This window comes from Cornus florida, unplaced genomic scaffold (assembly GCF_030987335.1).
Source record: "Cornus florida cultivar Cherokee Brave unplaced genomic scaffold, ASM3098733v1 CherokeeBrave_3.0.0_Hap2_Chr08, whole genome shotgun sequence".
NCBI classification, from domain to species: Eukaryota; Viridiplantae; Streptophyta; class Magnoliopsida; order Cornales; family Cornaceae; genus Cornus; species Cornus florida.
In genome coordinates this window covers 98,442,939-98,465,376 of record NW_026775578.1, presented here as the reverse complement: position 1 = coordinate 98,465,376, position 22,438 = coordinate 98,442,939, and the positions used below count along the sequence as shown (strand labels likewise).

Here is a 22,438-nt window from a genome sequence, read left to right as displayed (position 1 = left end):
CGATGATCTACTAAGAGAATGCAAAGAAATTCAGCCACATTGCGTTGTTTTGCAATTAGGGTTGCAACTGATGCAGATGATTCACACTTGCAGATTAGGGTTTCCAAAAATTTCAATTTTGAATTGTTATTGCAATGGTGTTGCGATTGGGGTTGATGCGAATGTTGTGACGAATCGTTCAGAAGTCTGTTGCGATGCGAACAGAATTGTGATGAGATGTGATGCGAACAAAACTTTGATGGGTTGCGATGAATATAGAGTTGTGATGCAAAAGCTCTAGCCGTTTCTATTCTGACTTGCAAATCAGTCTCAGGAACTATTTCGACTTTTGATCCCGATCTTTTCTATGCAGTAAACTGTTCGAAATTGTGTCTGAAATTCCTATTATAATTAAGTTTCTATTTTAGAGTTGTATTCTGTAAGGAAATATCTTGTTAAGCAAGTAATCTTTGTCCAACAAGGAATTGAGTTTGTAACTCTATAAAGAGGCGCCTAGGTTATGGGTTTAGAATTGTGAGATTGAGAGAGATGTAGTCTCACGAGGGAGATGATGGGTAGAGGTACTATGTGGGTTGGTAGTGTATGAAAAACACCGATGACACTGGTAGCAGGAGATAGGCTCATGGAGTGGTACATGGTGAAAAGACATGTATGTGCTGTTGGTACTCTATTATTGTAATATCTCTACGAATTATAATGGAATCTCTTCACATCCATGGACGTAGGCCGGTTTTGGCTGAACTATGTATATCTTTTGTTTGTGTGTGATTGCTTTGTTGGCTTTCATTGAAACTTTCTTATTTGCGCGCTTCCGCTGCTCCTAACAAATTGGTATCAAAGCCAATGGTGAGAGAGATTAAAAAAAAAAACACACACACACACACAAGAAGTCTCAACATGTGCTACAATGGGTTTCCGTTGTAGGTGGAGTCAATTGGTTTGGTTACATGGCATGGAGCTCAAGTATTCAAGATGGAGCCTTGAAGGTTTGACTGTTTGAACAACGTATAATGTGGACAGTCGGAGTTTTGCAGGAGTATCTTCAAGATTGAAGTTGCAAAAGAATTGTCTTGATTAATGTCATGGGAAGCGATGATTGGCTGGATGAAATTTGAGCCAAGATGGAGATTGTTGGAAATTGTGTCTGAAATTCCTATTATAATTAGGTTTCTATTTTAGAGTTGTATTCGGTAAGGAAATATCTTGTTAAGCAAGTAATCCTTGTCCAAAAAGGAATTGAGTTTGTAAGTCTATAAATAGGCACCTAGGTTATGGGTTGAGACTTATGAGATTGAGAGAGATGTAGTCTCATGAGGGAGATGATGGTAGTGGTAGTATGCGGGTTGTTAGAGTAGGAAAAATACCGATGACACTGGTAGCGAGGAGATAGGCTCGTGGAGTGGTACAGGGTGAAAAGACATGTACGTGGTGTTGGTACTCTGTTATTGTAATATCTCTACGAATCATAGTGGAATCTCTTCTCATCCATGTACGTAGTCCAGTTTAGGCTGAACCATGTATATATTGTGTTTGTGTGTGATTGCTTTGTTGGCTTTCTTTGAATCTTTGTGTTCGTGGGCTTCCGCTGCCCCAACATAAAATATTGAATCCAAAATTTCAGATCCACCATTTTTAGAAAATTTGAGAAAATTCTGTAGCATTATTGCAAGTTCTTGATCTGTTTTCATTTTGAACAATACCTTCTGGCGGTGGACAGATATAGCTTTTGAGATGTATGATCATCTTGCTTATTATATCATCTAAAACCCTTGCGGTTTTCTCTTCTGTTTTTTTCCCCTTGAGGATATGAAGTTAATTATTTACCAAAAAGTGTGCATGAAGTTAATTACTTCAGTATCCCAATACAATTGCTCCAAAAGTTTTTCTCGTTGTTCCCCAAATTAATATGAAAAAAAGGATCGTTAATATATAATTTTTCCAGTGTATATCCCCATTTACACAAACATCTCATGAATATCTCATCTTCTCCTTTATATAGTCCTGGATACTGCAGCAGGAGTTTGGTGTGATACAAAATCTGTTGTTACTAGTCCCAGGACGGGCAAATACAGTGCTGATGCTGCTGGCGGAGATGCTGCAGTTGAATTGACGAGGCGCTGTAGGCATGCAGCTGCTGCTGTTGGTGATTTGATCTTTATCTATGGCGGTCTACGTGGAGGTAAGACGTGAATCTATGCCAAAATTGTATGTCCTGTTTCTCATGTACCAAAGCGCGTGTCAAACCGCATGCATTATTTCTGTGTATTGATAGATTAGGTTTTTCATCTTTTTTTTATTTTATATTATTATTATTATTTTTTTTATAGAGATGGAGAGTGTTGCTCCATGAGGTTGATGTCTACAATGCATAATTGATTGTTCAACCTTTCATAATTATGTTCTATCACATTTGTATTTTTCCATGATTGCTTGGCATTCATTTAATTCATAAGAAAGTCTTGAGAAGAGTGTAAATTGAACGATTACATAATAAAGATTTCATGATTGCATTTTCTTTTGAAATTTTGCATCTTAATAATTTGGACATGTGCAAAGGCGCAATGCTGCTTCCTATTAGAAGGTTTAAACTAATGTGAATGGCTTTGAATGGCCAAGTAATGTGGAAGGAAATGTTGTGCATGCCAAGTTATCTAGGGTAAAACACTAAGAACATGTAGCAAAAGTGGTTCAGGGCCAAGATTATAAATAGCTGTAATAGCATGGTCAAATTCTCATTTGGAGTTCAGCTTTAATTTACTAGAAAAATGCATCAAAGCATGCTGCAGCGTGAAGTCTATTTTAGAATATTTTGTAGATGCAGGGAAACACTTGGATATAAAAGTCTTGTATTTAGTAGATGTTATTGACCGACATGTAAGCTAAACTTTTTACAAGTATATATAAGCTGCCAGTACAGGCAGATAGTGTTACTGTTAGCAGAGCCTTTTTTGTATTTGCATACATGTGTATTGCCCCATTTAGCACAACTATAGAAAATTTCTTGTACCTATCAAAAATTAAAAGATAGATACCAGTAACAATGTATAAGTAAAGCTGGATATGAGACATTGATGCATACCATAATTTGTGGGAACATCTAAGAAATACGAACTCAGGCACAAGATAAGATCGCGGCAAACAGATACATTGACATTGTAATCTTAAAAAAGAGGCAAGGACACGACAAAATAATGAGACATTGATGCATACAGTAACTTAAGGGGACATCTAAGAAGTATAAATACAAACACAAGAAATGAACTTGACACAACACGGATACCCCCTTTTTTCATTTTCTATTGTTTTCTCTTATTTTTTATTATATATTTTGGTCAAAAGAATGTGAAGAACATTCATGGGCTATTCTCTTCACCCATTTTAAATTTTTTATATCCATTTTGGGATTTAATCTTGCTTTTTCATTAGGAAAATCTTGAACAATCTATATGTCATTTGGATTTTTGTGTTACAGCCAAATTACACATACCACACTTGGCATCATCTACAATTCCTCTATTCTTTATAAATTTTGAAGAGGCAATTACTCAACAAAACATAGAGGTTAATTTTTTTTTTTTTTTTTTTAAACATGAAAGCTAAAATTATATGTGAAAGATAAATTTAAATAATAAATAGATTTAACATCGTATGACTATAGGATGAATATTGTAACTTATAAGTAATATAATTATAATCACCCCTATCACATAGAGAAAGATATAACAAGAGTACATTTATCTATATTTATATGTTTGTGTATCTATATAAATCATAGCATCATTGCCTTTATCCCAATGGAATTGGGTTAACAACATGAATTCTCTTTTTCCGTTGTTGTCTAATACAAGCCATACTTCTTATTATATATATATACATATATATATATACATATATTTAAAGTCATTTCTAATTACTTCATTCATGGTAGTTTTGGCCTGTTCTTTTGTCTCGTCTTCTATGCAAACTATTCTTCCTTTCTTGTTGGTGCCTCTAAAGATCTATGTTGTACATGTCCAAACCACCTAAGTCGTATTTTTTCTTATTTTAAATATTTGTGTGTATATATACACACACATGATTTGAAGGTTCCTATCCTACTCTTGTACCCTTTTCTCCATTAAAACCTTTCTGTTTCTGTATTTAATATTGCTGTCAAACTAGATATATAATATATATAAACCTTAATTAGATTTTCTTGCAATTATACTCCATGCAAAAATATATTTGACCCGTTGTTCAAGCTTCATAAGTCACATGGTAGCAGCACATGTTCGAAGTGTTGGCCATATTTCAAATCCAGAATTTTAATTTTAATTTTAATTTATGCACACATGACTTGGGAGTGTTGAAAAAGTGTCAGTGTCTAACTCTGCTACATCTCGTCCTTAACAATCTCATGTTCTTGGGGGAACATCAACCAACTTGTTTAGGTAAGCTTATTTTTTTGAAATAGAAATTTTGTCTCTTGATCTTTTGAGATGGTGGATCCAATGTCTACATGTGATGACATAGTGACCATGTGCACTTCTTTTTGTGTTTCAGTTTTTAATATTATGAATTCATATTCAAAGTACTGCATGTCTTTGCAAGGTAGTAGTTTGAAGCCCTTCTTTTTTCATGGAAAATTTGTCTTTAAGAAAAATATGTCTTGTTTCATTTTAGGAGGGTTCAACAATTCTTGTGATTTCAAAAACCGCTGGCATTTTTTATGAAACATTGTTTGCTTATGAAAAACTATGATAAAGAAGAAAAAACAAAAAAAGGAAACTTAGTAGAGCTTTTGGAACACAAGATAATGCCAAATAAGGTTTTGGAAGTTTAGGAACAATGTTCTTTCTGTCACTTGTTCGAAAAGAAAACCAAAAAATTGTTTGTATGGAGAAGCAGCATAATCATATCAAACTTGTGGGCTACACTTGGATCATGCTGGTGCACTAACTGATCATTTTCGAAGCCAGGATTTGAATGTGATGTTTTCGTGCATAGGAGTGTTGCTTGATGACCTTTTAGTTGCTGAAGATCTGGCAGCTGCTGAAACAACAACTGCAGCTTCGCATGCTGCGGCTGCTGCTGCTGCGTCCAATTTACAGGTGGGGAGGTTACCCGGAAGGTATGGGTTCATTGATGAAAGAACGAGGCAAACGATTCCTGATACAGTTTCTGATGGTGCTGTTGTTCTGGGAAGTCCCGTTGCTCCTCCTGTTAATGGTGATATGTATACTGATATAAGCACCGAAAATGCAATGCTCCAGGGCTCCCGGTACGCTAGTTACTGAATATGTACATTGATTTGCAGTCTTTTAGCTTCCTATCTGCTAAATTTTATTCTTCTGTGCAGGAGACTGAGCAAAGGTGTGGAGTACTTGGTTGAGGCTTCTGCAGCCGAAGCTGAGGCTATTAGCGCGACATTGGCTGCCGCCAAAGCACGGCAAGTGAATGGAGAAGTTGAATTGCCAGACAGGGATCGTGGGGCAGAGGCCACCCCTAGTGGGAAGCAGATATCTACTCTGATTAAGCCTGATTCTGCTGTGTCAAATAACTCTGCTCCCACTGGGGTTCGTCTGCATCATAGGGCTGTCAGTATCATAAATCGATTCTTATATTGAATGTTTTATTACAACTTTATTTTGGTATCAATATGCATATCCATACTTGAATTTGTATCTGAAGGTACTTTTTTTAATGCATTCGTAGGTGGTTGTAGCTGCAGAGACTGGTGGAGCACTAGGTGGCATGGTCAGACAGCTTTCAATTGATCAATTTGAAAATGAAGGCAGGCGGGTCAGCTATGGAACCCCAGAGAATGCAACAGCAGCAAGGAAACTTTTAGATCGTCAAATGTCTATCAACAGTGTACCCAAAAAGGTGAGGATGGTTATATTTCTTGAATTATAATAAATTAACGTGGTACTGTAATGTAGCTGCAATTCTAAGTCATTCATAATGGAGAAATATTGACAAAGGACTCATGCAACTGACAAGAAAAGAGTTAAGGGTCTGATAGGTTGAGTTGCATTTGTAGTTGTACGTGCTGTGGCTTGATCAAATACCACTGTACGGCTGACGCAGCTGATCAATGAAAGCAATTGAAATAAATAAGACTAGCAACGTATTCTTTAAACGCTCGAACCCACGAGAAGAGGTTGAGAGAAACTGTCGATTTTTCTATATTGATAAAAGTAATAACTGATCCCTAAACTATTACAATAACATGTATTTATAGGCTTAAGCAAATCCTAAACTATATAGGAAATTAAACCAGTGGAAACTTTCCTAAAACAAACACAAAACCATCTATGAAATTGCAACAATGAAAACTTTCCTAAAACAGAAAATAGAAACTAGAAAACACTGTTCACACCATGCACTGCATCATGTTCCCCATCTTTAAAAGAACTCGCCCTCGAGTTGAACAGGGGGCATCCTCGTATTTCGCTGACTGTTCACCATATGTACAGAAATTCGACCAGAGCATTACGGGACCCTTCCCATTGAAGACTTTAGTAAAGTTTTGTGTGTCTGCTACTATCAAGTTCTCCTTTTCTCCACCTTTAGGTGGACAAGCAAACCATTTTGTCCATGAGGGACATGCTAGTATAATTTTGAAGGGAAAATGCATATTAGAACAACAATCAACTAGGTCTCTATAAATGACATCATCCTCGTTCCGCATGCATACCATGGCAGCACCCATAGTCTTTGTTATCATGCTCTCAACTTCTTCAATCTCATTTGTACCATTGCTCTTCAAATATGGGTCTGTGTAGTTGTAAGTGTCCTCATATCCCATGACAAAATCCTCTTCTTTGTACTGCTCTGCACCGAATTCTTTCAAATTTTCCCTTTTGTCCAAGGACTCTATCTTTGAAGCTTTATTATTGGAAGTCCATTGAGGTGCATCTGTTGTGACTAAAGTAAGGACAATTTCATAATCCTCAACTACAAGAGGTGGAGCAACACAATTTTGCTTTTGATTAATCTCAATAAAATCACTTGTTGCTACAACAAAATTATTAACCTTCCTTGATGTCACAATCCTTATTGTAAAAGTTCTCCATAGACTCTTTGACAGACGGATTCTCTTTCCAAAAATTCTGATATTTTCGGTACATCTGCTCATAATTTGGTGGTAAGAAATTAGCCATCAATAGTTGTTTCATCTTGTACCAAGACCGCACAGGCTGTTTTCCTTGACGCCTCTGGTTAATCTGTGTTTGTTTCCGCCAAGCTGAAGCACATCCTTTATATTTAAAGGCTACAAGCGGAACTTGCTTGTTCTCGGGTATCTCAAAATACTTGAAAAAGTCTTCAACTTCTTCAAGCCAGGCCAAGACATCTTCAATATCAAGTTGACCATTAAAAGACAGAAGGTCAAATTTGATCTGAAAATCTCGATGATTTGCTTCGACCTTGCCAGTGTTGTCGAAGGCGCCCAAGGCGCGCGCCCGAGGTGCAATGCGCATACAGGCGTGCTCATTGCCCCTGCAGGATAGTCAGGCGAAGCGCCTTTGATGAGGCGTGCACGTTTAGTTTACAGCGAGGAGCGAGAGGCGATATAATGGCGCGCCTGATTAAAGTTTCTTTTTAAATGCTATTTTTGCCTATTATTGTAGGGTTACCATAGTAAAAGTAAACATGTATAGACTTTTTACAGGCGGTGGACAGTTCATTATTTGACCAAGTCACCAAAGTTGACCAACTTGACCCAAAACAAAAAGGAAAATAAATAAAAACAAAAAGGAAAGTGAATCAAAAAGAGAAAGTGAATGAAAAGAGAAAGAAGGCTAGGGCTTGCGACTGCGAAGTCTGCTATGGAATATCTCTCTCTCATAATCTCATCTCTACTAATCTGCTCGAATTGAAGGTATCAGGTAAGCTCTCTTCTTCTTCTCTGTTCTTCTCTCTCTCTTTTTTTCTCTCTCCTTCTTCGACTGAATTGCTGAAATCTTTTTTTTCTTGAGTTGCGCAGTTGCGCTGAATTTTTTGTTTGTCACTCTTATCCTCTTCTCCTTTTTCTGAAATCTCTGGTTATTTATTTATTTCTTCATTTTTGGAAAATCTATTTTCTTTTTGGTTGCGGTTCTTTCTGACTGCTGCCGCTGCTCTCAGTCTTCGACTGAACTCCCTATTTATTTATTTATTTTTTAAAATCTTTTTCTCTGCACCTCTTATTTTTTTGAAATCTGTTGTTGTTACTCTTTCTTCTTCTTCAGCTGGAAGTCTGGAACTGGAATCTCTGTTTTTCTTTTTTTAACAAATCTGTTTCTCTGAACTTCTTTTTTCAAAAATCTGTTTATGGCTGCTACTCTTCTCCTTCTCAGTTTCCACACTTGAGTCCAGAAGAGAGAAGAAGAAATCTCTGTTCTGATTATTTTGTTTTTTCTGAAATTACAGCACTATTAGCATGTTTTTTTTTTTTTTTTTTTAATTCTGAAGTCACAGGCTTCACAGCACCATTAGCATGTTTTTTTTCTTCTGAATTCTCTGTACTTGCCTTTTTCCCTGTAGGCTGTAGTTGAGGGTTAGGCCTTCTGTGCATGATTAATTGCCAAAAACATAAACACACACTGTCACACACACATTTTACTTTGGATTCTGCAGAAATTGCACATCTGTGCACGATCAATTGCATTTTTATGTTAGTATGTTGATTATTAAACTTGAGTTTTTGGTTTACATGATTTTGCATCTTTGTATTTACTATTGCCTCTTTATTAGATGTCATTTTTAATTTTTTCTCAACTTGTGCCTCACTTCACTCGAGCGCGTGCCTCGCCTTGTGCGCGCCTCAGGCTCTAGGAGACCTTGGCGCCTTAGTGCGCCTTGAGCCCTTAACAACACTGGACCTTGCGGTTTCCATGTGCTAGAACAATACCTTCAATCTGATCATTGCTCGAATTAGACCAAACGTCCTGTTGAAACTGACACTGATTATTAGCACGCTGAAGATGACCACATTGATTTCCAGCCCATTGTCGTGGCTGATTCACACCATTAGGTTGGCCATGATCATGCCTACTATGAACCTGTACATGATTCATCGCTTCAGTTAGACGTTCAACTACCGTTTGAATCTCCTATTTGTGTTCCTGACGCAATTGTTGACATTCTCCCATAGTCACCGCACGTTCTCCTTGATCACCATCCATGGAGAACGGCTCTAATACCAGATCATTGAAAGCAATTAAAATAAATAAGAATAGCAACACATTCTTTAAACACTCGAATCCATGAGAAGAGGTTGAGAGAAACTATCGATTTTCTGATATTGATAAGAGGAAGAAATAACTGATCCCTAAACTATTACAATAGCATGTATTTATAGGCCTAAGCAAATCCTAAACTATATAGGAAATTAAATCAATGGAAAATTTCCTAAAACTAATACAAACTATTTAGGAAATTAAGACAATGAAAATTTCCTAAAACAGATGCTAAACTATTAGGAAATTGAAATTAAAACAGTGAAAACTTCCCTAAAACAGAAAATAGAAACTAGAAAACACTGTTCACGCCACTGTTCAGGCACTGTTCACATGTACTACATCAAGGGCTTATCAAATAGTTGCAGTTACTGATAACACAAAAAAGTGCTCTATATTACGGGAAAGTGCAAACAAGACCCCGGCCATTTGCAATTAACCCCCTGAACTACAATTTGCCCCCTTGAACTATTAAATTTTTGCAATTAAGGACAGATGTGTCATCTACGGCCAATTGGGGATAAGAGAAATAGTTAAAGACAATTTTACCCCTATATAAAACTACATCGTTTCAGAGTGGTTTCAATAAAGTAAATGACATAGAGGGGTGTAATCACAACATCCACTAAAAAATTGACAACACACACCAACCTTATCACCAATAGTTTGACATGGAGGGGTGTAATCTCAGCATCCACTACAAATTTGACAACACACCAACCTTATCATCAATAGCTAATCAGAATGTGACGTGTATAAATATATACATATATATACACTACTATATTCTTTCTTCTTCAAAGATCTCCACCATCGGCGGACGACCAACACCACTTTCTCTCTCTCCACCGGCATCTTAGCCTTTATCACAACCATCTGCCGAGCCACAACCCCAAAAAATTATTTGGCTCTCTCTCCAATCCAGTGAGATATTTGGTGAGGAATATGACACTGACAGATTCTAATGGCGACAGTGAAAATCAGTCTGGTGGCGACAACGGCAAAAGACTCCACCAATGATCGGCGATGGCTATCAGAATACTGTTTCGATGAAGACACCCACCGACGTGGCTATTGTAGCGGTAGTGGTTTCAATTAAAGTTTTGTTATATTGATTTGGTGATGGGTGAAGAATTTTGCGATGGGTTTGCTTAATGATTGGTGACAAAATATTCATGGGGTTTCGATTGAGTTGCTTTTGATTGGGTTATGCCAAGAGTCTTTTTTTGGTTTCTAAATTTGACTATTTCTTTAATGGGAGATGAATTGAAGAACTTTAAGCAATGAAAATTACACAGAGAGGAGTGATCAAGAAATCTTGAACAATGCTCAACACCTCGTTCTCATCCTCGCTTGGCGGCCCGCCGGTGCTATGTGATCGTTCGTCCTCATTGCTGCTTCGTAGTGGTACTAGGTTGAGGTAGGATTGTGGGAAAGGGTCGCACACTCGATTAAATGTTATATATATAGATTTCTTTCCCAAGCTATGACTGATTGAGGAAGATTAAAGATGAAGAATGAGGAATTTAGGGTTTCTGGATCATATAAATAGGGAAATGTTTAGTTGGGATTTAATGGTAATAAAAGGGCCATTATCGCCTTTTAGCTTCATTAAGGGCTATATGGTCATTTAAAAAAAAATTGGGTTGTCACCTGGCTTCTTAACGGTCAAATTCAACCGGTCGATCGCCAGACTGGGTTAATTGCAACTGAATTGGTTAGTTCAGGGGGTTATATGCAACTTTTATAGATCAGGGAGGTTTTGCAATTTACCCTCTATATTTTTTTTGATAAATAATAATAACATAAAAAGGCGTTCAAAAGGGGAACGCGTCTCTTATACAGAAGTGGAACCGTGGCTAAGGCCCCAAAGAATCCAAAAAAATAATAAAATCATCAGAAGAGGAGCAAGAGCTCCTCTTCACGTAATTGAAAAGAGAATGAAGAATGTGAAGTTTCAACATTGCCGTAAACGACTCTTTCCCTTCGAACATTCTACTATTTCTCTCCTTCCGAATGTACCATAGATAATGTGGGACAATTCTTAAGAAATCGCGTACATCCCTTCTCACACGATATCTTTTCCAAGCATGAATCAATTCCTTAGTAGATCGTGGCATTACCCAATGCATGCCGAACAATCTAAGAATAAGATTCCAACAGTTGTTCGCCGCAAGCAATGCATTAAGAGGTGATCAACTGACTCCCCGTCTTTCTTGTATAGACAGCACCAATTAACAATACAATTGTCCCTTTTCCTCAAATTATCAATTGTCAGAATCTTTCCCCAAATGGCGGTCCAAACAAAGAAAGCCACCCTAGTTGGAGCCATGGATTGCCAAATTGTCTTCCACGGAAAGTCGCGATTATCAAAATTAGACAGACATCAGAACAAGGATCTTACTTCGAAACGACCGTGGGAATATGGAACCAAATCAAATCATCATGATCTCTGCCAACACTCTCCTGCTGATACAAAAGATTCAGAAAAACACATACCTTATCCAACTCCCAATCCTGAAAAGAACGCCGAAAGTGCACATCCCACGTAATCCCACCGCTATCAAGCCAATAACAGTCAGCTACGTAGGCGTGTTTATCAACTGCAATGCTGAATAATCTAGGAAAAGTACGAGATAATGGCTGATCACCACCCCAAAGATCTTCCCAAAAACGAACGTGACGTCCATCATGGACTTTGAATCTGATATAAGCAGAAAAGGCATCCCATCCCTTCCGAATAGATCTCCACATTTACACCTCCCACAAGGGAAACTGGACATGTAGACTAGCCACCAACCTCTTCCCCAAACCGACAAGAGACTAACATGCGCCAAGGACGATGTCTTTCCCTCCCATATCTCCATAACCATTTGCCCAGGAGATTGATTGAAATGATCTAATCGTCTTATGCCAAGACCACCCAATTTCATAGGCTTGCGAACTTGCTCCCATCTGACAGGGTGATACTTGAACTCATCACCCCTTCCTTCACATAGGAAGTCCTTTTGAAATTTTTCAATCCTATCTGCAACGGAGCAAGGGATTTGGAACATAGAAAGAAAATAAGTGGGGAGGCTTGATAACGTACTCTTAATAAGAGTAACTTTAACCCCCTTGGACAAGTATTGCTTCTTCCACCTTGCCAATCTCTTCGCATACCTGTCAATCACTGAATCCCAACTCCCCACTATCCTTGAAGAGACCCCTAGGGGCAAACCTAAATAAGGAATAGGGAAAGAACTCACCCTGTATCCAAGAACTGCAGCTAAAGAGGGGATATCCTAAACATTCCCTACCGGGACAATTACACTCTTAGCCACATTGAGCTTTAGCTTGGAAACCGCCTGAAAACAAGCCAGGATGCACCTCAAATATCGAAGTTGAGACACATCAGCGTCACAGAAAACCAGGGTATCATCTGCAAAAAATAAATGAGAAATCTCCATCTGATGGACTGAATCTCTACTCACCCTGAATCCCTTAATAAAACCAAGGTCCTCTACACTGCGCATGAGTCTACTTAAACCCTCCATTAACGACAAGAAAAAGGAAAGATGACAAAGGATCACCTTGTCTTATACCTCGAGTGCAACCAAAGAAACCAGCGGGAGAACCATTCACAAGAATTGAAAACTTGACAGACGAAAAACAAGTCTCAATCCACTTCCTCTATTTACTTCCAAACCCCATTCTTTGTAACAAATAGAGTAGGAAATTCTAGTTCACATGATCGTACGCTTTCTCAATATTAAGTTTGCATAAAACTTCAGGAACACCACTATGTAATCTGGAATCCACACATTTGCATGCAATAAGAACTGAATCAAGAATTTGCCGTCCTCCAACAAAAGTGTTTTGGGAGTCCGAGATTATCCCATCCATTACTTCCCTCATCCTTAGGGCAAGTACCTTAGCAATAAGTTTGTAAATACAGCCCACCAAACTAATTGGACGGAAATCCTTTATGTCAGAAGTGCCTCCCTTCTTAGGGATAAGGGCAATAAATGAACCATTAAGCGACTTCTCAAAGATGCCAGTAGAATGAAACTTTTGAAAAGTACCCATTACCTTATTTCTTACTACAGCCAACTTTCCATCAGAAAACGCATAGTAAAACCATCAGGCCCGCTTGAGCTTTGTCCCCATTACAACTTGATAAAGCCTTTAGTACTTCTTCAGTAAAAGGATTCTCAATCTTATCTCTATCAAGCTCAGAAATAGCCTTAAAATGGAGACCATCAAGTTTGGGTTGCCAAACTAATGGCTCGGTTTAAAGCTTTTGATAAAAAGAAGCAATCCCGTTACGCATCTCTTCCTCCCTTCACAACTCCTTATCGTTCACCCGAATTCTTCCTATATGATTACTCCTCCTATGAGCATTAGCTAATCTATGGAAGAATTTTGTGTTCCGATCTCCTTCTTTTAGCCAAAGAGCCCGAGATTTCTGTTGCCATGAAATCTCCTCCATGCTAGCAATCTCAGCAAGAACAGCCTGACAGGAAGCTCTCCTAGAACGTGAAGACTCCACATCCCCTCCCGCCTCCTCTAGACGATCAATCTCGGAAAAATCTGCAAGGACTCTGTTCTTCCTCCATTCCAGATTCCCAAAAACATCCTTGTTCCACTGCTTAAGAGCAAATTTGAGAACTCTTAACTTCCCACCAAGATTTGACTTTTCCTTGGAAATCCTCCGCTTGCAGCTACATATTCTCAAATCTAAACGGGGATCTTCGAGAACACAAACCTCCACAATCCAAAACCAAAGGAACATGATCAGAAGTGACCCTTGCTAACACCGCCTGAACGATATCCGGGAACTTCTCTTCCCACTCCCCAGAAATAAAAAATCCGTCCAGTCTTGAAAGAGTGATTGGATCCCTACCATTTGACCAAGTATAGGCTGCACCTTCCATAGGTAAGTCAACAAGAAATTGGTCATCAATAAAATCAGAAAATTGATCCATTTCCAAGGACCTTCTTCCCCCTGTAGACCTCTCTGACGGGGACCTGACAGAGTTGAAATCCCCTCCCAAGCACCAAGGGATAGACCACAATTATTGGGTATGGCTAAGCTCCTTCCAGTAAATAGGTCGCCCATCATCAACAACCGGTCCATAGACTCCAGTAAAAACCCATATGAAATTGTCCTCTTCCATCTTAAACACACAAGACACAGAAAATCTCCGCATCCATGCGTCCGTTCTAGATAACCATCTACTGTCCCACATGACTAAGATCCCGCCTGAAGTACCTATAGCATTCAAGGCCTCCAATTCCACAAACCTTCCTCCCCACAAACTCCTAACCACCCCGTCAGAAATGGATGCCAACTTGGTTTCTTGTAAACAAACAACCTGGGCACCCCACTTCCTTAAAGTTACCTTTACCACCCTCCTCTTGTTTGGATCATTGAGACCACGAACATTCCATGTAATTATTCGTAGCTTCATTAAAAATCAGATAAAATTATCTCCCCTCCTCCCTTCCTAATACTCCTACTCTTGGTCCTTCCCCTTTCCATCACCCTCCTCTCTTCCCTTCATAGTTGACTTCAGAGATGAGATTCTTTATCTCTTGTGCCCCTTTCCAGGACGATAAGGGCCTCGTGTTCATAACTTCATTGGTTGCTGCAACTTCTCTTCCTTCCACTATTGCTTGAAGGATAGATAATGTCTAATTGTCATTACCTTCTGAAGAGACTCCCAACAACTCACTAGTGACTCCAATATTGTCAACTACCCAATCTATCCCCATATCAGCAACCTCTTCATCAGGTTGCACCATAGCCAGTGGTTCCTCCACTAGAATTTCGGAACCATTCTCCAACCAAGGTGCAAGCTCATTAGAGCAAACCTATTGGATAGATCCCAAATCATCAACGATCTCCTCTTCAAACTCTCTGTCATTCTCATAAATAGAATCTGATTCTGTAGCAAAATCGCCCAACCCAGCGAATCTACCGGACTCATTCTCCACTGCCCCTGCATAAGGCAAGCAGCTAAGGCCTTTCAATGCAACACTTAATTGAAGCTCTTTGAACATAGCTACAGCCTCATCATTTGACAACTGAAAATGCAAGTCTCTCCCCACACAGACCGTAACCCCTTCAGACAAATCCTTGACTGCACAGCCAGCAAGATCCATCTGCCTAGGAACAACAGACTCTCTGACTTCTATTCCTCTCGTATTCAACCCATGCATAAAATCGGTTCCAGTTTCCGTAACAGTAACAGACAGCCCAAACCTCTTCTCCGATTCCGTCACAACTTCTTCACTCCTCAACACCTCACAAGAAGGGGTAGAAGAAGAGGATGGAACATTAAAGCTCTCAGGATGTGAAAATGAGGGCATACCTGGAACGTAAGTAGAAGTCCACTTCTGCTTCTCTTTTCGAGACCATCTGACTCCATGACGATTTCTGTAAAAATCCCGAGACGAAGATCTGAAGATTCGTCCTTTCAGCTGTGTAGTATCAGAGAGGGATGAAGTTGAGATACCTGCACAACACTGAGAGTGACGAGAGCCCTTCTCGACAGGTCCTACACCAGCTGCGGCAGCAGAGATATTCATCCATCTCTTCTTCTCCAGTGAGCTCCAAAGAGTTGCAGAGGTGTCATTAATACGACAGCTCTGTGAATTGCTAACTTCTGTAGAAATAGGTGGGCTGGGCCTGGGATTAATAATAGAAACTGAAATCATATTATTTCCTTCTAGTGTCCTTTTTTTACCCTTTAATTTATTTACCTGAAGTATATGAAAGGTAGAATGTAATTATTTTCGGCACGCACAACAAACAAATGCTACAATGATTTGTAGGATTATCTTGTTTTGCCTCCTCTTTACCTGTTAGATTCGGTCAACCGTAATTTCCTTATTTCTGATTAAAATTTTAGTGTTTCTGTTGTGAATAGCCCTGCTTCTTTTTACTTATTTTTTTATTTTTTATTTTTTCATTATTCAGGTGATAGCTCATCTTCTGAAGCCACGTGGTTGGAAGCCTCCTGTTCGTAGACAATTTTTCTTGGATTGCCATGAAATAGCAGATCTTTGTGATAGTGCTGAACGGATATTTACAAGTGAACCGAGTGTTTTACAGCTTAAGGCTCCTATCAAGATATTTGGAGATTTACATGGGCAGTTTGGTGATCTTATGCGACTTTTTGATGAGTATGGTTCTCCTTCAACTGCTGGAGACATAGCGTGAGTGTTTTCACTAATACATTACCTTTCAAATTTCACTTTCTATTCCATCTTGTATCCATGTTGAAACTCCTTGATTAACAAAAAATAATTCTTAGTCCAATTTTTCCTACCTAAACTACGAAGCCCAACATCTATATCTCTAATTTATCTTGGCTTGTATATTTTTTGTAATTTAATTTATCAAATGTACACCTTAATCACACTTTCTGCTCATGCATTGTTTAAACAGTTGCTCTCAGAATGCACTACTTTTGTATTGGCTATTCTGTATCGAAACAATCTTGACAATACTACACAAGGTTCGAATATTTGCCATTGTCTATAATATTCAGACCTCCTAACATAAAACTGAGCATTATGGTTGTTATGCGAACATGTTTCAATATGGTTGCAATTTAAATGCAATCAGAAGCTACCTTGCCTTTCCTTTCTACCTCAACTTGTGTCAATTTGGTTCTTCTGTGCTCAGCAAACACCCAACTATGGACTGTTTTACTCTCTCATTTGTAACAATCTTTTATTATTTATTGATTTTTTGTTCAGTCAAGTTGTCCTAAACCCATTACGTGTCAAAACTAATCTCTTTTTCAATCTAGTTACCACACTTTGATTGTTAGTGAAATTTAACAGGCAGGTTTAGATCAAATGCTCGTATTATTTTTTTTTTTGTAGTAGGAATCACACTATCTGGTCATTTTGACTGTGTGGCTAATATCTTTTGAAAGCTATATATTTGTTTATATGGTTGATTAAGTAGTCTGGTCTGTCAGTTCTAATTATTTTTTTGAACAATCTGCTTCAAAGCTTTTTATCATTACAAGTTTTAATTTTTTTCTTCCTTAATTTTTTTTTTTCCCATTTTGGTTGGACGATCTTTTCAGCGTCAATAAATTTGGGTGCACCACTAGAATAACCTGACATCAACTATTTGGTCAAAACACCTTGACTCTCAATGCACTCAAGTGGGGAGCGCTCCCAAAAATCAAAAGACGCCCTTGGCGACACTATAATTTCAAACTATCTACAAAATTCAAAAGAAGATTCAAATATATTCAATTCCGCCCATTAACCCAAAAGAAAAGGGAAGACAATATATTGAATTTGAGAGACCAAATAGGGGACTCCTCGCCCTCGAAGGATCTCCTATTCCTCTTGCGCCACAAACCCCATCATAAACAAAGGGGAGTGGCTCTCCAAGCATCTCTGATTCGGCTCTCCGTTATACACCCTTTCTAAACCTCAACATATCCGCCGTGCATTCAAGAACAACCTAATCCACACCAAAAACAACCAAGAACATAGACCAGACATCCCTTGTGACAGGGCAATGTAGCAAATGTTGGTTTACAGATTCTCCTGACTTCTTACACATGCAACACCAATTCACCATGATTTGATGTCTCCTGAGGTTGTTGAGAGTGAAGATGTTTCCAAGGGCAGCAGTCCAAGTGAAGAAAGCCAGTTTCAACGGGGCTTTAGTCCTCCAAATTGCTTTCCAAGGGAAGGTGGGGCTTGGAGACTCCATAAGGCTTTGGTAAATGACGTGGCCGCAAACACCCCTATCGAGGTTTCCCCCCACGCCATCTCGTCCATACGCACGCCCTCCACCACCGCCTATATATTAAACTTAGGAAATCTGTGACCTCCGGCAATCATGAAACTCTCTACGAAACTGCACATCCCAAGTCACCCTCCCATTATTGAGCCGAGAATGGTCAGCAATCACATTTATTCACGGAAATCCTAAAAAGGAGAGGAAACCTACAAGCCAAAGCAAAGTCTGCACACCGATGGTCCTCCCAAAAGCTGCCCCACTCCAAACGTTGAACCGAATACATTTGGAGAACTCATCCCATCCTTTCAGATGAATTTCCAAGAACCCATACCACTGGCGGTTTCACCTCCCCAAATGCCACCTCCATTACCTTCCATAATGGCATGAAATAACATGCCTCCAAAGATTAGTCCTCTCACCCCCAAATCCCGAAAGCCATTATTCCCAACAATGCCTTATTGAACAACTCCAACATTCGGATCACCAAACCTCCTTTCTTAATAGGGGTACAAACTCTCTCCCAATTTCCCAATCGACCAAGTGGTACTCTAACTCGTCTCCCATGCCTCAAAAAAAAAAAAAAAAAAAAAAAAAAAAAAAAAAAATCCCTTTGAGTCTGTTCAAGTCTACGAACCACCGTCATAAGCATCGGGAAAAGAGACATAAAGTCGGTAGGAAGATTCAAAAGAGTGCTCTTCATAAGTGTAAGCCTTCCCCTTTTCGACAAGTATTGTTTTTTCTGACCTGAAAGCCTCATCTGAAATTTTTGGGCAATTGGATTCCAAATTGAAACCCTCCTCATTCATGTTCCCAAGGGTAGCCCCAAGTAGGAAATCGGAAAGGACCCAACTCCACATCCCTGCTAACTCGTGAATATGCTCAACCTCCCTAACTTGAACCATCTCACTTTTCCCAATATTAATTTGCAGCCAAAAAACAACTTGAAAGCAAGTCAGAATGCACCTCAAATGTCTCATTGCAAAAAATAATGGTACCATCCGCAAAAAGCAAGTGTCAGATGGCCAACTAATTGGGGTCACAAGGCTTTGATGAAAGCCTAGCTCTTCTGCCCTCCCCATCAATCTACTAAAGGCCTATAAGAAAGGTGAGAGAGGGTCCTCTTGGCGTAAATCTCTAGAGCTAGGAAAAAAACCTGCTGGTCAACCCTTCACTAAGACAGAGAAGCTGCAGTCGAAATGCAATGATAAACCCATGTCCTACATTTTTGCCCAAACCCAATATCCTGTCCATCAATTACATCAAGAAGTTCAAGCAAACTTGGTCATAAGCTCTTCTGATGTCAAAATTTGCAGACAACCCCCGAATCACCAATTCTGGTCCTAGCCTCAATGAATTCACCGGCAATTAACACTTAGTCCATAATTTGGTGCCCACCAACAAAAACATTTTGTGACTCCGAGATCACTCCATCCAAAGACTCTCCTCAAACGAATGGCTAGGACTTTCGTGATATTCTTGTACGCGGTTTTTGTTGAAGGACATAAATATTAAAGTTACACCCTGTCTAATAGCTTAAGCTTTTGGAGTAAATGGTTGTTAACATAGTATTAGAGCCAAAGGTCTCGAGTTCAAATCTCACTATCACCCTTATTAAAAAATTGAAAAGCACGTGTTGGACCAAAAGAAGGCTACACGTGAGGGGGCGTGTTGAAGGATATAAATATTAAAGTTATACCCTCTCTAACAACTTAAGCTTTTGGAGTATATGGTTGTTAACAGTTTCCAACTAAGCTAAGCGTAAAGCATGCAGTCGAAATGCAATGATAAATCCATGTCCTACATTTGTTCCCAAACCCCATTTCCTGTCCGTCAAATACATCAAGAAGTTCAAGCATACATGGTCATAAGCTCTTTTGATGTCAAAATTTGCAGACAACCCCCGGATCACCAATTCTGGTCCTAGCCTCGATGCATTCATTGGCAATTAGCACTTAGTCTAGAATTTGGCGCCCACCAACAAAAGCATTTTGTGACTTGGAGTTCACTCCATCCAAAACTATCCTCAAACAAATGGCTAGGACTTTCGTGATATTCTTGTACACGGTTTCCAACTAAGCGAATGGGTCTGAAGTCCTTGTCCTTGACAGCTCCACCCATTTTAGGAATAAGAGTAATAAAAGATGCGTTTAAGCTCTTCTAGAAAAAAACCTCTCTCAAAGAAAGCAGCAATGGCTCCCAACACCTCTGTCTTCAGCACTTTCCAGTTTTTTTGAAGAAGGCAAGTGGAAACCCATCCGGACTCGATGCTTTATCTCATCACAACTCCTCGAAGCTTCTAACACCTCCACCTCCTCGAACGGTCTCTCAAACCAGTCTCTATTGTCGCCTGAGATTTTGGTAAACTCGAGTCCATCAAGCAAAGGCCTTTAGCTAGTAGTCTCTGTAAACAACTGCTCATAAAAAGACACAAACCCATTCCTGGTGTCCTCTCTGGAAATCATATCCCCATCGAAATGGATTCTCCAGTGCGATTTCCCCTTTTATGTGCAATAGTAGGGTGGTGAAGAACTTTGTATTCCGGTCACCATCTTTAAGCCACAGGGCTTTGCACTTCTGTCTCGACAAAATATCCTCCATTTTCACAATTTCTCCAAACTCATCTTTACACAGCTCCCTTCTATTCACCTCGACGTCACTGAGACCCCTCCACTCTCTCCTTCCCATCCAAATCTAAAATTTCCATGAGAAGTCTTTTTACGCTATTCAAGGTTGCCAAACATTTCCTTATTCCAGACCTTGATATCTTCCTTCAGCCGCCTAATTTTGGTTGCAAGTTGAAAGCTTGGGCTTCCCCTAACCTCATGACCAGACCACCAGCCCTGACCTTCTCTTTAAAATCCTCAACTCTAACCTACATGTTTTCCAACTGAAACGGGATTCTTCCCCTCCGCACCCGTCTGCAATCAAGAAGGATAGGAATATGGTTTGAAACTTAACGCGCCAAGGCTACCTAAGATACATTTTCTCTAAATATCCAGAAATTAACAATCTGTCCAAACGTGATAAGAGTTGGGGAGTCCCCCCCACTGGGCTATGTGAATTGGTCTCGGTCCATTGGGAGACCGAGGAAGTGACAAGACGCAATGACGTCTGACAACTCAGTCATAGCAGTAGTCTAACTGCCTAGTAGATCTCTCTCACTGTCCGAATAGCAAAACACACCACAAAACTGACCATTTCCCTTCCAACTGTCCCCAACTCCTCCCACAACCATCTTCCTCCACATCCCCTCATGGACCGTACACTCAGAAAATGCCCACTGCGAACCATCTTCCTTTGAACAAAAGGGATAGAGAGTATCTTCCTTTCCACAAATCAACCTTCGAAATCCACCTTTTATCCCAGAGAACCCCAGTTCCCCACCCCCCCCCCCCCCCCCCCCCCCACACACACACACACACACAAACAAGTCCCCTTCACACACACACAAACAAGTCCCCTTCACATTAATCGCCTCCCAATTCACAAATCCACCTCCCCACTGACTATTTTTTGATAAGTAAAGTAGTATAGAGAGCATTTATAAGGGGAACGCATCCCAAGAATACAGAGAGGCCGAAGCCAAGGCCAAAGCCAAAAGAGGGATCCTAAGGACCCAAAGAGGCCAAGAAGTCCACAATCTCCTCCATAGATATATAATGTCTTCCAATACTCCAACAAAAAATGAAGCTAATAATACGGAATTTCAAAGTTCCTATGGGAGACTCCTCCCCATCAATCGGTCTGCTATTTCGCTCCTTCCAAATGCACCACCAAACACACTGAGGAGCTACCCTCCAAAAAAGACGAGCATGAGAACCCACCCCACACCCTCTCCAAGAGTCCATCTAATGCAATCAGCTTATGAAAGAGATATCAAAAGCAGATGTGTGGCGAGTGAAGTCTTCCATGGTGTGTGTGTTACAATTTTCAGAATTCATTGATGGCCAGCATCTTCATGATTTGCCTTTGGAGGGTGCTTCTTTCACTTGGGTGAATGGAACATATCCTTGACTTGCTTATCATCCCCAGCACATGATTGCCCCAAAGGCTTGCTAGACCCTTCAATATAGTCCATGAACCACTCATCATTCGAGCCTTCCAATTTAGTACCGCTCCGCACCTCCCTGATGGCTGCCAAGGGAGTTATCAATTCCGACAGTACCAGCTCCACCAGTATCACAATTCTCCCAAACAGGAGATGGAAGGTCCAGAACAGAGCAATGGTCAAGAGCCCAGGTATCATTTCTCGAAGACATAGAGCCTTCGTCAAATTCCCTAATATCAGGTGAACAATGATATCTGTCCTCCCTTGTATAAACAGAATCCCCACACTAGGCACTGCAGACCTACCTTAGCCCCAAGACAGTGAAGTCTCAAGTCTGATCTTAAAACATCAGCAGTCCTTCCAATTAACAACTGGATTCCACAACCATCACACAAAATGACACTTCCATCTTCGTTTCCACTTGGC

At 39.7% G+C, this 22,438-nt stretch overlaps 1 protein-coding gene across 4 annotated transcripts in view; it reads left to right on the top strand.

Moving 5' to 3' along the window:
• The window catches only part of LOC132268309 (serine/threonine-protein phosphatase BSL3), a 112,007-nt gene that overhangs the window by 67,117 nt on the left and 22,452 nt on the right, over positions 1-22,438 (top strand). For 3 of the 4 annotated variants that reach the window (XR_009469277.1, XM_059769149.1, XM_059769151.1), the window contains 5 exons: positions 2,000-2,179; positions 4,987-5,260; positions 5,339-5,576; positions 5,695-5,865; positions 16,168-16,406. Coding sequence is in view for 3 of the 4 variants with exons in the window: in XM_059769149.1 (XP_059625132.1) it covers positions 2,000-2,179; positions 4,987-5,260; positions 5,339-5,576; positions 5,695-5,865; positions 16,168-16,406 (1,102 nt within the window). In the remaining variant the exon portion in view is untranslated. The remainder of the gene's footprint in view (positions 1-1,999; positions 2,180-4,986; positions 5,261-5,338; positions 5,577-5,694; positions 5,866-16,167; positions 16,407-22,438) is intronic. The other variant, XM_059769150.1, reaches the window with a different exon arrangement.